The sequence below is a fragment of the Emydura macquarii genome, unplaced genomic scaffold (genome assembly GCF_026122565.2).
Source record: "Emydura macquarii macquarii isolate MOO-44397 ecotype Brisbane River unplaced genomic scaffold, CSIRO-AGI_Emac_v2 contig_1644, whole genome shotgun sequence".
Classification (NCBI taxonomy): domain Eukaryota; kingdom Metazoa; phylum Chordata; order Testudines; family Chelidae; genus Emydura; species Emydura macquarii.
Genome location: NW_027131781.1, coordinates 5,383,522 through 5,399,807, shown reverse-complemented (window position 1 = coordinate 5,399,807; position 16,286 = coordinate 5,383,522). Strand labels below are relative to the sequence as shown.

General features: G+C 38.8%; 2 protein-coding genes across 6 annotated transcripts in view; one reads left to right on the top strand and one right to left on the bottom strand.

Annotated features, from left to right (window-relative positions):
- The window catches only part of DIS3L (DIS3 like exosome 3'-5' exoribonuclease), a 27,943-nt gene extending 14,308 nt beyond the window's left edge, over positions 1 to 13,635 (top strand). For 2 of the 3 annotated variants that reach the window (XM_067555541.1, XM_067555539.1), the window contains exons 9-17: positions 1,434 to 1,595; positions 2,432 to 2,679; positions 3,721 to 3,813; positions 6,672 to 7,205; positions 8,644 to 8,798; positions 8,921 to 9,099; positions 11,017 to 11,162; positions 12,650 to 12,824; positions 12,899 to 13,635. In XM_067555541.1, coding sequence (XP_067411642.1) covers positions 1,434 to 1,595; positions 2,432 to 2,679; positions 3,721 to 3,813; positions 6,672 to 7,205; positions 8,644 to 8,798; positions 8,921 to 9,099; positions 11,017 to 11,162; positions 12,650 to 12,824; positions 12,899 to 13,210 — 2,004 coding nt within the window. In that variant the 3' untranslated portion in view covers positions 13,211 to 13,635. Of the gene's footprint in view, positions 1 to 1,433; positions 1,596 to 2,431; positions 2,680 to 3,720; positions 3,814 to 6,671; positions 7,206 to 8,643; positions 8,799 to 8,920; positions 9,100 to 10,416; positions 11,163 to 12,649; positions 12,825 to 12,898 lie in introns of those variants that run through there. The other variant, XM_067555540.1, reaches the window with a different exon arrangement.
- Positions 12,825 to 16,286, bottom strand: part of TIPIN (TIMELESS interacting protein) — a 19,745-nt gene continuing 16,283 nt past the window's right edge. For 2 of the 3 annotated variants that reach the window (XM_067555542.1, XM_067555543.1), the window contains exon 8: positions 12,825 to 15,281. In XM_067555542.1, coding sequence (XP_067411643.1) covers positions 15,118 to 15,281 — 164 coding nt within the window. In that variant the 3' untranslated portion in view covers positions 12,825 to 15,117. The remainder of the gene's footprint in view (positions 15,282 to 16,286) is intronic. The other variant, XM_067555544.1, reaches the window with a different exon arrangement.

Genomic DNA, 16,286 nt, shown 5'->3' with positions numbered 1-16,286 from the left:
AATTACATGAAAATATTTCTGTTAATAGTAGGTTTCATATAACTTTTTGGGGGATTGGAAGGAAGGAAGGGGAAGTATAATCCACCTGGCATACGTCCTTTCAGACTGAATCCCAGATGCGGAATTATTTGGGCAATATTTATACAGTAGAACCTCAGAGTTACAAACACCAGAGTTACGAACTGACGGAAGTACATAATCAGGCAAGAACAGAGAGAGGGGGAAAAAAAGCAAATACAGAACAGTGCTGTGTTAAATGTAAACTATTAAAACAATAAAAGGAAAATATTTTTAAAAATTTGACAAGGAAACTGTTTCTGTGCCTGTTTAATTTAAATTTAGATGGTTAAAAGCAGCATTTTTCTTCTGCATAGCAAAGTTTCAAAGTTGTATTAAGTCATTGTTGAGTTGTAAACTTTTGAAAGAACAACCAGGATGTTTTGTTCAGATTTAAGAACATTTCAGAGTTATGACAACCTCCATTCCCAAGGTGTTCGTAACTCTCAAATTCTATTGTAAATGTGCAGACAAATAAAATAAATACTCACTGCCCCAATGATCTTCTGTGTAAAATAAATACATGGGGGATGAGATAGGAGGCTGGGTTTCTGGTACATTTAATATTTGATAGTAGCTGTATCTATTTTTATTTAAATTTTTCCCATCAATCTCAGTTAGTCCTCAGAAGAAGATGCAACATTTTATTTTCATGGCAGTCTAGTAGCAGGGAGGACATAATGAACACATGACATGTCATCATACAACTATTATTTATAGCACTAACAAGAAATGTACTACACGTGAAATTAAAACACATGGATCTCCTTCCTTCTGATGGCTTGTTATAGACTGTAATATGTTTTGGGACAAGTAGCTTCAAGTAGCTAATATCTTTTTTTTAATTATCAAGAAGTAAATTCTGGTAGTTTGGATAACACATGCTAATTCCAGCATGGATAATTGGAAATAAAAATTGATCAGCTAACTCATAATTTTTTTATAGATTATGACTCGTATGATTGTATAGAGATTGTGTGGGATAGTGTGAATGACAGTGCTAACTTTAAGTTTAAAAACAACATGGCCTGGATTCTCTGCTGCAGCTGAGATCTTCTTGAGGCAGCAGGGCAGACAGGCTCTATGCCTTCCTGATTCTCTGCCCCATTGTACGTCAGAGCTTGGGGTATGCATGAATGTAACATATATGCATCTTCATTTTTAATTTAAAGATGCAGATTCTATTATTAAATGCTTACGAATAGTCTTTGATTAGAAAAGTGTATAGTCTCCCTCAGGGTGTATTTGTGTATTTTATTTATTTTTATGGTTGCCAGTGTCTTTGGATTTCACTGTTTGTCCCTCTACTAGCATTTATGTTGATTGCTTTTCGATAATACATTGCTGTTCTAATATGAGTTATTGTCTTACTGCAGAACTATAGAGTTATTGTGCGTATTGATTCTTGGGAGTCAACATCTGTGTATCCAAATGGACATTTTGTACGAGTTTTAGGACGGATAGGAGATCTCGAAGGGGAAACTGCAGCTATTCTGGTGGAGAACAGTATTTCTGTTGCCCCTTTCTCAGAAGCCCAGGTTTGATTTCATGATTAACTGCACTCTTTACTGTGTGATTCCCAAAGTATGGTCTCTCAAAGAGAGGAACCCACTGGTGGTTTGAAGAGAGCTAACTGATCACATGGTGCCATCTCTCATCCCACCTGTCTCCAGTTTCTGAAAATAAATGGTACTTGCCTAACACTACTTTTCCATGTAAACAATTGCTATAGTTGCCGTAAGCATATTATGTAATTGTAAATCACAGAGAAAGTGATTTCAGATAATCTTGCTGTTAAGATGTGCTTCACACTGTGAAAAAGTTTGAGAATCTCTTCTGCAATATAGTCATTCTAGGTGGAGTTTTAAAATAGGTCTGTCTTTAATATGAGGTGTTCATAATAATGACCCTTTATAGCCCAGTCCTGCTCCTATTGAAGTCAGTGTCACAATTCCCATTGATTTCAACAGGAATAGGGATCTGCTGTCCAAGCAAAGCATTGTATACTTTTATAAACTAAGTGCCATGAACAGATAAAATAGACAAGACCTATTATTGATATTTGCCAGAACAGTAATATCACCCAGTTATTAGTCTCCAAAGGTCACTTGGCAGTTTACCATATTAAAGCATGGGGACATTAATACTTTTTGTACTATTAATACTATCTTACTTACATGATGGACAGACTTGGAGATTATAAAGAGGGAACATGTTTCAAACATATATTTTTCCTGGATGAAAAATTATAATCCAGCAGTAGATACTGATATTTTGTTGCACTGCAAAGAGAAAAAGGGAAATGTAAATCTAGTTTGTAACCTCTGTATGTAGAAAATGTATAAAATTCTGAATGCCAATATTCTTTGTGCAGATGTGTGAGATGCCTTTCAGTACGTCAGAGAATCCATGGAAGGTGAATCCAGAGGAGGAACTAAAACGCATAGACTTGAGGGGTACGCATTTAGTCTTCAGCATTGACCCCCAAGGCTGTGAGGATGTGGATGATGCACTGTCCATTAGAACATTAGACAATGGGAATGTGGAGCTAGGTGTCCATATTGCAGATGTAACCCATTTTGTGGCAGTAAATTCTTACACTGACGTTGAGGCCAGAGCAAGGTACGTGTTACTTACAATGGAAAGTGTAAAGCATATTGGGGAAGGAAGGGGAGCTGGAAGTTTGTAGTGAGACTGCCCTAAACAGTATAAAGAGATTACTGAGAGTGGGAAGCCTATTGCTTTTCCGAAGAGTTACAGAAAAATAGCTTTTTAAAAATAAACAAGGTAGATAAGGTGTCATGTTCACTAGGCTCAGCTGCCGCAAAAATATTTAGTGGAAGCCGCTGGCGGCTTGCTGCCTGCTCTGGAGACAGCAGGGTCGTAGGGGAAGGAATCCCTTTTGGCCAGCCTTGTTTCCTTTTTTTATCCATAAATGTCTCTTTCTCAGTGAGTCTTGTTTTGAAGTCTAGTAAACTGAACTATTTGATGCAGTTAATAGTATTGTTCTGTATTGTTTCAGTGCAGCTACACTTGTTTATATTTGGAGGGAGACAGCCCTTACATGAATTCCAACATACAAATACTGCTGCTAAAAGCATATATAAGGCTCTTTTGTGCTATCACCTAACAGAGCTAACATGTACAATTCTGATACTTGGGATCATCGGAAGGAAAACTTAGGACTGTGAGAAGGATATTGACATATACTGGATTTTCATTTACCGGATATGTCAGTCCTTTTCTATTCTTGCCATTATTTTGAAATTAAAATATTCAAACACTATTTTTATTAAATATATTGCTTTATGTAATTGCAGACTTATATCGACTTGATAGCCAGTGAAAATACATGGTGCAGTCTATGAATAATCTCTTGTTTTTACCTGACTGTTTCGGCCTTAGCTCTGCATTCCTTGTGCAGCCACAACTCCAGATTGAAGTTGCATGAGGAAAGCAGGATTGGGCCCATAATTTGTAAACAAATGTTTATTTAATTGGATTGCATTACTGCCCTTGTGTGCCTTGTGTAAATGCACACCTTTTGAAATCATACTGACATTTGTATCTTGTTATGTTGAAGCTGTGCTTATGGTGCAAACTGCTTGAGAGAGAGACATGAGAGTCCCTGTAAAGAGTACAATAAATGTGTTTTATTTTCAGAGCAACAACCTATTATTTAGCTGATCGTCGTTATGATATGCTGCCCTGCATTCTGAGTGCTGACTTATGCTCTCTTCTTAGTGGAGTTGATAGGTATGATTTTTGTAATATTTATGACTAAAGAAGGATCTACTGATGCATGAGGGAGTTGCACAAATAACTTTATTATTGCTACCAACAGCTACCTGAGTACATCCCTTGCACAAACGTGCAGTAGTAAAATTTTGGGGATCATGTATATAAATATCCCATGTGTAGTGAGATTAATTCTGTAAAACTAATACAGAATCACTTCTTTAAAATATTAGGAAACGTACTTTTACTCACTAACTTTGGAGGTGTGAGTTAATGTGCATAATATGTACTTGCATTATTTTTAAATCCCCAAGTTAGAGAGTTACATGCAGTTAAAAAAAAATCCTATCTTATAGTCAGTGAAAGAACTGACTTAGACCTGGTCCTACAAAGAGTTACCCATGTGCTAACCTTTTTATTTAGTGAGACTGGTTCCGTTGACCAGTCAAGCACATACATAAGTCTTTGTAGGATCAGAGCCTTAGCATGCAGTCCAATTGAAATTGAGGTGGGGCCTTTTTATTAAAATGTAATAATATATTCCCAAAACAAACAGTTGTTGGCACGTAAGTGTCCCATCAGTACTGCTCCCTTGATGTCCATTCCTCTCCATTTTTAAAGAGATTTTTGGATGAATTTCATGCTAACAGCAATTCTACAGGTCACAGTATAGTTGTTTTTTTATATCCATTCCAACATTGGCACCTCTGAGTCTGTCCACAAAAGAGTATCAGTTGTGGTTGAGGTTCCGTGATGTGAAATTTGTCATCAGATGTTAATGGCTTAGGCAACCTGAACTTAACTGATGACCTAGAGATGAAAGGGTCTGCTCTTCTTTGAGTGACTGTCCACATGGACTCCATTCCTGGTGTGTATGTGACCCAAGCATGCAAGATCAGATTATTTTGGTTAGTAGTGTCTGTTGGGGGTCACACCTGTGCCCTAGATGTCTTCAGTCCCCTTCCTCTCCTGAGGGCATAAAGGGCAGAGGGGCCCAACCCATCCCTCAGTTCCTTTTTACAGCTCATGGTTGTGAGACAGAACCCTTGCAATGTCTGCCTTCTCTGTGCACTATGCTACAGTTATTTATCTTACAACTAAATTGGTTACTAATTCAGATAGTTACTTGCCTGTTGACCCTCCACCCACACCCCCAAAAAGAGATTATTTTTCTGTTGTGGCTAGACCTCCCTCTCATACAAAAGTGCTAGCAATATGGCAGAAGCTAAATCTCTGGGGCTCCTGTGAAGCTTCAGTGCTGATTTAACAACAAGCACACAGAGGGACCCCCCATTCCTGAGAATGTTATTCTCTTTAAGCAAACTCAGAAAGCTATAGGAGCCAGCCTGAGGTTATTCCTCCTTGAGACCTTGATACAAGCCTCCTATGCACACTGTAAGGAAGGACATTGCTAACCACAGTTGTTCTGCATTAGTGCCCTGATAAACCGAGATTCCACCCCAAGTTCTTGAGCTTATCAAGAGTGGAATCTATGGGGGCAATTGCTCAAAGAGAGAACGGTTACTTACCTTACAGTAACTGTGGTCCTTTGAGATGTGTTGCCCATGTGGATTCTCTGACCCACTCTCCTTCCCTGCTAGGATGGAATCCTCCTCCAGAATTTTGTATTGGTGAAGGAACTGAGGGATATCTGGGCCCATGCCACGCTTTATACCCTCAGATTGGGGGGTACAAGGACATTTAGGGGGTAGGTGTGGCCTCAACGGACTGGCTAAAAGAATCCACTCATGCACAAATGAGGCCTATGCACACTAAGAGTGGAATCCATGTGGACAACACATAGTGAAAACCCACAGTAATAAGGATAAGATTATGTCACAGAATCTGTGACTTCCTGCAACCTCCATGACATTTTTCTGCTTCAAGTGGGGGAGGGGGGGCTGGTGGCTCCCTGCCCAGGGGGACTCAGAGCTCCGAGTCGCAGCGAACAGCAGGGGATCACTGGAGCTCCCTGCCTCTGCCTATGGCGCCTGCAGCTCCTAGGTGCCACAGGCAGAAAGGGGAGAGTGTCCCCAGAGCTCCTGTCGCTGCGGGCAGCCAAAGCTCCCAACTGCTGGTGGCTGCCCCTGTAGCTCTCAGCCTCCATGGGTGGCAGGAAGCCCCCAGAGCTCCAATCCACCACTGCGGGCAGTGTGGGCGGACTCTGGAATGCTGTGAACCTCGTGGGCCCCACAGTGGGTGGTGGAGGACTCACAGACCCAGAGCTCCCAGCCCTGTCCCCCAGCTTCCTGCCTCTGCAGGCAGTGAGTGGGTACCCTGCCCTGCTGCTCTCATCCCACCCTCTTACCCTTCCCAGTCAGACCCATTTTGTCATAGTTATTTTTAGTAAAAGTCAGGGAGACGTCACAGCTTCTGTGAATTTTTGTTTATTGCCTGTGACCTCTCCCTGACTTACTAAAAATAATCGTGACAAAATCTTAACCTTAGTAATAACTGTTCTTTCTAATTACCAGTCACCTGAGCCAATTAGAAATGTAAAGCATGGAGTTCCTATAGGTTAAAAATAACAAAGATCAAGATGCTCTTGGTACATTTCACTAAGATGGCTTCAAAGTAAATGAAAACATTATAGTACAACTGCACTTTAGAAACAAAAGTGGCTGTATCTCTTAGAAGTTGAATACTGCCATTGGTGATATAATTTGTCATGTATTGACCATGTTGTCCCCAGGATTGAAAGGCAAGTACATTAACTGGTGGCACTCCTATGCTGCTATTTGTTTTATGAAGTGAAATGATAGAGCAGGAAACAAAATGGAATCTGTAGTCTTGTCACATGTTGATATCTTTCAAGCTCTATTTTATGAAAACTGGAAGGGCTTATAAATAGATTAACTGTGATTTTTATTTTTAAGGTATGCTGTCAGTGTCATGTGGGAACTAGATACAAATTCCTATGACATCCTGAAGGTCTGGTACAACAGAACCATTATTAAATCTTCATACAAACTGGTCTACGAGGTAGCGCAGGGATTATTAGATGGTGACCTCAGTGTTGTTGATGATATCCTAGAACTCAAAGAACTGGATGAGAGAACTAGACAACAGAAGCTGGAAGAACTGGCCTGGGCAATAGGAAAACTGACTGATCTAGCTCGACATGTGCGGGCTAAACGTGACAGTTGTGGTGCTCTAGAGCTGGAAGGAGTGGAAATAAGAGTCCAGCTGGATGATAAAAAGAACATTCATGATCTCATCCCTAAACAGCCACTGGAGGTGCATGAGACTATTGCTGAATGTATGATCCTTGCCAACCACTGGGTGGCAAATATGATTTGGGAGAAGTTCCCTCACCACGCTTTGCTGCGCCAGCACCCTCCACCACGACAAGAGTTTTTTTCAGAGCTCCGAGAATGTGCCAGTGCCAAAGGCTTTTCCATAGACACCCGGTACCTTTTACTTCTCTTAATTTGTTTTAAGCACTTGGAATGAAATTCCAGTGGTTAACAGTTATAATTTTAGACAAATATTTACAAACTGTGATAAACATCATAGCAGTTCTTAATAATAACTGTTGTCATTTCAGTGTGGCTGTTCAGTGAATTGGGTGTTGCCATTCCAAGTGAGGGATGTTGTCTAAAGCTCTTTTGGCTGGGCCAGGAATAGATGTTACCTGGAAAAGCCTTCTCAGGGGAGTAGTGGGGGCAAGAAACCTAACTTGTTTTAAGACTGAGTTTGATAAGTTTATGGAGGGGAGGGCATGATGAGATTGTCTACCATGCCATGTGACCCATCCATCACTGCTAATAGCAAATATCTCCAATGGCTGGAGATGGGACAGTAGAGGGGGAGGGCTCTGAGTTACTACTGAGAATTCTTGCCCACATGCTCAGGATCTGATTGCCACATTTGGGGTCAGGAAGGAATTTTTCCCCAGGTCAGATTGGCAGAGATTCGGGGGTGTTTCTCCTTCTTCTGCAGTATGAACCCCAGCTCATTTGCTGGTTTGAACTAGAGTAAATGGTGGCATCTCGGTAGCTTGAAATCTTCAAATCAAGATATGAGGACTACATTAATTCAGCAGAGGTTATAGGCCTATTACAGGAGTGTGTGGGTGAGGTTCTTTGGCCTGCAATGTGTAGGAGGTCAGACTAGATGATCATGATGGTCTTTTCTGGCCTTAGATCTCAGTGTAAATGTGTCCAGACATTCTGGCTAGTCAGTGTGGAAGGGCAAAAGTGGGTCCAAACTAATTTTTTAAGGCTGTTCTAGCTTTGCTTGCTCCTTAGTTCCTCTGGTAGCAGCCTGAAAGATTGCCCTTGTTTGAGTAAAGGAGATTGAGTGGAATATAATTCTTTAAAATGTAGGGAAAGGTTGAACCTGTGAAGGTCATGGGGTGGACCAGTATGACTCCCAAGTGAAGCACCAAAAGGCATCCCCTCCGGAGCTCCTGGGAGCATCTGTCCATGTACAACTACATCCTTTTGGTTGGGGTGCAGCTTACTCCTCCTGCTATGTATGGCCAGCTCTGCAGACCAGTGCTTGTAGAGTGGGTGAAACTAGCCCCTCCATCCCTTTTATGATACTGGGCAACTTCATGGAAATAAGGACAGAGTTGCCCCCATGCTCCAATTCTGTATGGCCAACTCTCATGCCATGCAGAAGAGGAAGAGTAACTAAATGAAACTGAGCATTTTCAAGTAATAATACTGTTCTAGGGAAGAGGTGCTACTACAGTTTTTTGGTATAGAAGTTTTAATGACCAAGCAGAATACAGTCTGATTATTAATTACTTGAATGTGTGTTGCCTTGCTGTTTTTTAATCGCATGATCTAATGCTCAGGGACATCATAATTATATTAAGAATTAATGGTTTATTTTTTGTAGGTCTAATAAAGCATTGGCTGATTCTCTGGATAAAGCAGATGATCCCTTAGATCCAGTTGTGAATAAATTACTGCGGTCCATGGCTACTCAGGCAATGTCTAATGCACTGTACTTCTCGACTGGCTCTTGTTCTGAAGAAGAGTTCCATCATTATGGTATCCTAGCCTGCGTGCCTGTGTGCGCGCGTATGCATGTGCATGGGGTCTCATATATCTTTTTTAAATCACTGTTTTTTTAATTACTTTCTTTTTCTTGTCACTGTCTCCTTTTGTCTTAGGACTTGCCCTAGATAAATATACCCATTTTACTTCTCCAATTAGAAGATATGCTGATATTGTGGTCCACAGACTGCTAATGGCTGCCACTTTAAAAGATACTAAAGTAGATGTTACGGATAATTTGTTCAGCAACAAAGCTCTTGAGGAATTGTGTAGACACATCAACAACAGAAACAGGGTAAGATGAACAGCAGTTATGTCTTTGGATGTGTTTGAACAGCACCTTATGCAATGGGCCTTGATCCTGATTGGGAGCCTATCGTTGCTACCGTAACATCTAATAAAGTTAGTCTTTAATTAAAATAATTATTAATCATAATTAAATCCCACTGTAAAATGAGACAGTAATCAAAGGAATACAAGTAAAACTTGAAATTAGCACTAAAGCTTGCACTTAGGCAAAACAGGAAAATACACAAGCAGACATGCAAATGTTGCATCCTCTTGAATGCGCAGTAAAGAATGAGAAAGGCAGGGTAGTCCCTGCACTTAAAGTTTACAGGAACCTGCAACACGTGCTTATTCCCTGGGATATTTCAGAAATTTTAAAAAGTAATTCATTTTTAAATGATTAATAAGAAACCCCAAATCTTTTCAAAACATCATGTTAAAGAAGAATCTGGAGTTGTAAGGATTTGAAAAACACAAACCACAAAGCCACAGTTTTTTTTGACAACACAGTTATATGGAAGCTGATCCTGATTTGCCTGTGCTGAAAGCAGCCTCGTTGGCAGGAGATGCTAAAGTTTGGACTGAAAATACCAAAATGTTTTTTGATGTTGGAGGGCTAAGAGTCCATGTGTCCCTTTCCCCAGCTGAGCAAAAATTGGTACTTTTGGGCTAAATTTTGTTCTGAAAGCCATGTGCACATCTGAGGAATAGACTGCGACCTTTTGCTAACTAGGTTGCTTCCTTTTTCCAGCTATTGTATTACTTGCTAAAACAGTATGACTGTTATTTTAAGAAGGCTAGTGATACTTCAGTTTCTTTGATGGAGCATCTCTGAGTTCTTTCATTTCCATCTCTAATGTTTTCCAGACCTGAAAATCCTTATTTCCAAAATTCTAGTGAATTTTCAATTGAAGTTCTGATGTTCAAAAATGTACAGCTTGATTCTGAGAATGTGTAAACCATTTTCAACCTTGGGATAAACATTTAGGAATTAACCTTCAAAATCTTTTGGTGTTTCTGCTAAAAGTATATGCTTGCCTTTTTCATTTAAAAAAAAGTTTCATTTTGCCAGTTCATAGCCTAACTTGGGTCAGGCAAGTTTTTCTGATGCAAGTAAATTTTCCTGTATCTTGAGCTTTTACAGACCAACTAATGAAGTTTTAAATCTTGTAAATCTGTAGAGACAGTGTGTGATGAGGTCTTTAAGGGATAAACAAATAATTTAGGTTTAAAGAGTAATTGGACTTGCATCACTTAGGAAACGGGAGGGTCAGAGAGAACAAATGATAGATTTTAACTAGTTTTTGCTTTGGGTATCCTGCAGAGGCAGACTCCCTGGGGGCAAGAAGCACCTCCTATCCCCGGAAAGATTGTCTGTGTCATCAGCAGGGCCTGCAGCAGAAGCTCTCTAAAAGTAGCCTAAAGTGCTTGTCTACACAGTGGTGTAATGCTCACTATGGGGGTGTGGAGCTTGCTGGAGCCAGGGTTGGTTAACACACTTAATGTTTGTAGTTAACTCTCCCTTTATTTCAATTTTTAAAGAGATTGTTAAACACAAGAGTGCTCACCCCTGTGCAATATGGTAGCACAAAGTTTCAGAGGTACTTCATAGTGTGTGTTTGCACTGTAATTGATTGTTAACTTTTGCAAAGTTGTCTGTCTTAAGGCTCTTAGTCTTCGGAAAGATTTGAAGAGTTTGGCCAGTTTGTCTACCACTGATGGAAGAAAAGACTTTGACTTATATTTTTTTTTTGTCTGTGCTGTATGTAGGATTTCCTTGAAAGTGTATTTCTGTAAAAATATAATGGTGGAATGACCTTTCTAGAGCCTTACAATTATTGAAGTCAAATGAGCTTTTTCTGGAACATTTTATTTTAATATGTTCTAAAGTCTCTTTATGGGGTGGGGGGTGCTCTTTTGACAGGCTGCACAACATGCCCAGAAGCAGTCTACTGAGCTTTTCCAGTGTATGTATTTCAAAGACAAAGTTCCTGAAACAGATGAGCGTTGTACAGCAGATGGTGTTATTTACTCAATTCGAACAAACGGTGTGCTTGTTTTTGTACCAAGGTAAGTTAGGGCTCGCAGTTAGTACAGAAATGAAGTATAGCAGGGTGTGGTACTGCAGTATCAGTGAACACTTCTGGTTCTTGAGAAAGGCAGCAGTAGTTGACAATAGCAAAGTTTGTTGTTGGAGAATGGTTTAGTTTTAATTTTTTTTTTTTAATTTAGGACCAATGGCTTTCTAGCCATTGATTTTAAAAAGCATAGAAGTTCCTAACAGGAAGGAAAAGGGCATGATATATACAGTATATCTATTTTGAATACTTAATTTCTTACCTTTAAATGAGTGTCTGAACTCCTTTCATTGCCTGGCTTCCTTTGACTTGCAATTGTTGCCCCTAACAGCCACTTTAAATTCATTTTCCAATAACAAAATTAATTTGGACTACTTAGTTCTAAGTATTTTTATAGCAGAAATTGGCTGGTTACCCAAAAAAGAGGACAACTATTTCTTGGAGGAAGTTTAAAACTGTGTGTTCCCTGGCTGCCTCCACTTTACACTGCATTAATTTCCACCAATTATTTGACCTAAGGGATTTCTCTGGATTTTGGGGGATATTTAGGATTGATACCAGCAGCACCCTATTTTTGTTGTTTTAATAGCATCCCAACTGTATCTCTGGGAATGAGTATATGTGGCAACACTGTGGGTTGGGAGCTTTCATGGCCAACTGCTGATCAAGGATCAGATCGTCATGGTAGTAGCAGCCAGAGGAACTACTTTCATAGTACTAACAAATACAGGCTTCTAGAAGTGACAGTACTTTAGCATCATGTGCTGTGGCGATATCAGCTAAGGAGCTCTGTTTTACATGAAACCATTTTAATCTTGAATCTCTGAGCTTTGAAAGGGGTGTCTCAATATACTAAATGTGTTAATGCATTTGGTATAACAAACTATACTGAACTGAATGAGTTGGGAAAATCAGCTGGGTCTGTGCAGAAGTTGGATAGCCCTACCTTTCCCAGTAAGGAGAAAGATTTCTCCAGTCCCCAAAAGCCAGGGAGGAGCAGCTGGTACTGTGAAGGTAGCAAGGACACTCTGCTGTCTATTGGCTTTGTATAGTTATGCTTCTGAGGAGCTGGGTGGTGAGGTGAACTTGGGTTAAATGGAGGAGAGATATGCAGAATAAGTATATAACATCTTGATTGTTTTACTTTCTTCTTCTTCCCCTTCCTAAATGCCTGCTCTTTGTATTCAGAATGTAATTTTTTGGCAGATGGGATCTCTTCACAACAGAGACACTTAATATACTGTCATTGCTTGATAAATATCTTCCCTCAAACTCAGACGTCACTGTACCTGAAAAGTTACAGGGCATTATGATCTGGATACCATGCGTTCCTATACTGTATTATTACTTACATTGATTTAATCCTTCCTCCTCTTTGATATGAGGATGGCTTGAAATCACTGAAATGGCTGATAGTACGAGGGAAGCATTAAGAACTATTTCTCAAAATACATTTTTTTCACTTTGTACATCTCCTAGGTATGGGATTAAAGGTGCCGTTTATCTGAAAAACAAGGAGGGTTTGGTCATCTCATGTCAGTCTGATGGCAGTTGTGAGTGGAAACCTGGTTCTCTCCAGCGTTTTCAGAACAGAATTACTTCCATTACAGCTGCTGGAGAATCTATTACCTTGAATCTGTTTGACCATATAACAGTAAGTCAATAAATCCATTTAATGAAAGCTCCAGGACACAAATGAGGAAAAAAATAACTATTTTTGTTTTTAAGGTAAAAATTTGTGTGCAGACTTCACGATGCCATCCTGATACCATCAAGCTTGAAATAATTAGAAACATACCCTACAAGACTACCGCTACAGAGTTTTACCAAAAGAATTCCCACGTAATGAAAACTGATTTAATAAAAGAAGTAACCAGATCTGCAGAGGAAGCTCAGCTTGCCCAAGAAAAAACCAGAGTTGAAGTAATTCAGGAAGAATATCAGGAGTACTGCCAAACAAAGCACGGTAGCTTATACCAACTGCTGGAGGAAATTAGGGATATGGCTCTACTAGATGTATCAGCTGGTAACAGAGCATGAAATACTATTTGGCTCTGCTCCACTTAAGCAGCTTTGCACGATTTTAAATCTTGTTTTTAATGGTGTAGTAAGTTAAACCATTTTTAATGTCTGCTTTTACTAGTTTGAGCTGTACCTTGACTGAAATGTAACACTGATTTTTACATAGTGAATGAAACAGGACTAGTTGATTTAAGATATTTTTATAGATGGTCAACTGCTGTATTACTGAAAGACTAAAGATTGTGTTGTGCTGAACTTTTTTTTAAATCTGATCTTGATGTAAAAAAAATAGGTGACTGGACATTTTTTTTTCTAAAATAGATTGGTAGAACCAGTACTACTTACGCAATACTACACTGATGTAACCAGAGTAACGCTAATCTTGCCCTTAATTTTTATTAATTTAATTCAATTTTAAATACAATTTAATTCTACAGCTCTATTTACATTAAACCTGAATGAAGCAGTTCTGCCTCACCCCTTATGCTTGCTACACAAAAATACACTTTTTAAATAAACTCAAAATTGCTTAAAATTACAATACAAATTAAATTACTGTTGCAGGCCTTATTCCAAGCTTAACATAGCTCAGGGTGGTTTTCACTAGCCTTATCTAAATCAATTATTGCACAAACAAAAAATTGTTACGGGTGCATGGGATTTTTAAAGAGAACTGATGTTTTTAAACAGGATTACTGGAATCGTGGTTGGTATTTATAACATACTAATGGAAGGGAAATTGTAGGGGAGCTTGCTGCCACTGTCAAAATTAACATGAAGCTGAATGTAACTAGGTTTGATGGTGGGCTTCCATTAAAGCATGAAAGATTGTCAGCTGAAGAAACAATGTCTTTGAGATTTTCAAAGGCAGAAAAGGTAAACAACTAACTCCTATAGAAAGTCCATTTCACTTCAATGCTCCTGGATTGGTATACTAGCACAATTCAAAAAACAAAAACTATTCTAACTTTATTTTCCAGGAGGTTTTACAAGCTTGCAGTGCTGACTCCCAGAATTTAAATAAGCTGTCATTATCTCTTCAACAGAAACACTGCGCTAAACCAGGGGAATAAATACATAGCACTTGTGGTATGAGGCAGGAACCTTTTAAAAATAACACCATCTCCTAATTCTGGTTATAAATGGCTACATCCATTATCAGATACCCCCTCCTTTTTCACTACAGAGCACTTTAACAATTGTAAATCTAAAGCTACTTAACTTCCTGTCCTGCTGTGATTTTCTCATGCTATAAGCAACACCCATGAGTCGAGTACTTTAAGAGAAGATTTGATTGACAAACTTTTCTTTTGGTGACTGATTACTTCAAAGATCTAGGAATGTGTGTGGGGCATTGTATGAGGTAGAGAAATTTTTCAGATTTGTTTTCTAAAATTTAACAACTTGTAAGGTGCTGTATAAAATAACTTACTAAAATACACATTTCATAACGTGAAGTAGTGTTACAAAATGATTCACAACAGTTAAGAAAGAAGGCATGTTCATATTGAGTAGGAAGTTTGACATTGTAGCATCACTTATGTTCACTAAAAAAAATTAACAGGATGTAAAAAATTGTATACAAACTTAGGCTTTCAAAAACTAGGTATGTTAAGGTTGAGGAAGGTCAATCTTTTTAAAAAATAAAAAAGTCACTTCATCATATAGTTCCAAAAGATTGTCAATATTTTCACTGATACCTCTTGGCACTGTGGAAAAGCAAGTTTAAAAAACAGTTGAAATGCAGAATACTTGTCTTCCTTTCCTGAAACAGATTAATTTTGTCCAGCTACACTGATGTCATGAATAAGATTTCAATAGAATATCCACAGTTAAAGAGGTTGGGGAAAGAAGTCACTAACATTTGAGTGTATTAAGATATCTGGGTCTTTCTAAAAAAGTCATTGTATCCAGATAGTTAAACGTTATTTGATTTCTTCTGCACATTTTAGCTCTATATCTTTGACCACAGCTTTCATATCAGCGATTTTGGCTTCAGCAGCTTGAGCTTCTACTTCTGACAGGTCATCTGGATCCTGAGCCACAATTATTTTAAACTCTTCATTTGGGTGGATAGGAGACAGATCTACTGAAAAAAGTAAAACATTATTGCCTACAATGTCTAAGCTCTGCAGTTTCATTTAGGAGCTTCAATTTAATTGCGCAGGCTTACACCCTCTCTGTCCTGACTCTGAGGAGGCTGGCTCAGTCAGTAATTTGAAATCTGTGACCAGCAAGGATAATAGTGCAAAGAATTTTGTTTTGTAGGGCGATGGATAAAGATGCAGCAATCCTTTAGTTCCTTTCTAAATTTTAGAAAAAAAAGAGTGTGATCAGTTATCCCTAAGGTAGAAATCTAACTGCAGGGAGTAAAGGTACATTTTGATATGAGAACATTGACAGTCACCTTTTCCTTGAAAATTTATACAAAAGCCTCTATTTAAACAACTTTCCCATCTTCTAACATGAGGTTGTCTATTTAATTATTAAAAGGTTCTACACAGCATTTATATGATACAGCAGTGGTTCCCAACCTGCTGGCGGAGACTGGTGGTCCTTCATGCTTGTAAAAATGATATCTATAGCCCTTGAGCTGAAAAGGTTGGGAACCACTGATATAGCAATGTTCATTTTGCGCATACTACTACACAATTTTAGCTTATTGCCAAAGCTTGTTTGGGTAAGTCTATACCATGTCTTATAGAACAGTTTATTAAGGATAAAAGTTCAGGCTGGTTAGGAATCAGTAGCTTTCCATAGGGTAAAAAAAATCTCCATTTGATCCATCTGTAATTACAGTACTTATAACCATGCTTACGGTTGTCTGGTGTCTCTAAAGTTAAGCTAAAAGAAAGTTCTGTTTCACAGTCTGGTAAAAATGGCTAATGGTAGCTAAATGCTTTGTTTTCCATCATTAAATTAATTGCTTTTAGTAGATTTTGGACTAACCACACTGTTGCATGAGGTGCTGTTGGCGCTGACCTATGGTACTGTTCCAAGAAGAGGCAGAGAAATAATTGGAGCAAGTTCTAGGTTTGCTGGGCCTAGTGCTTTGTCTACACTGATCACAAGTCAACATCAAGAATTTTTACTG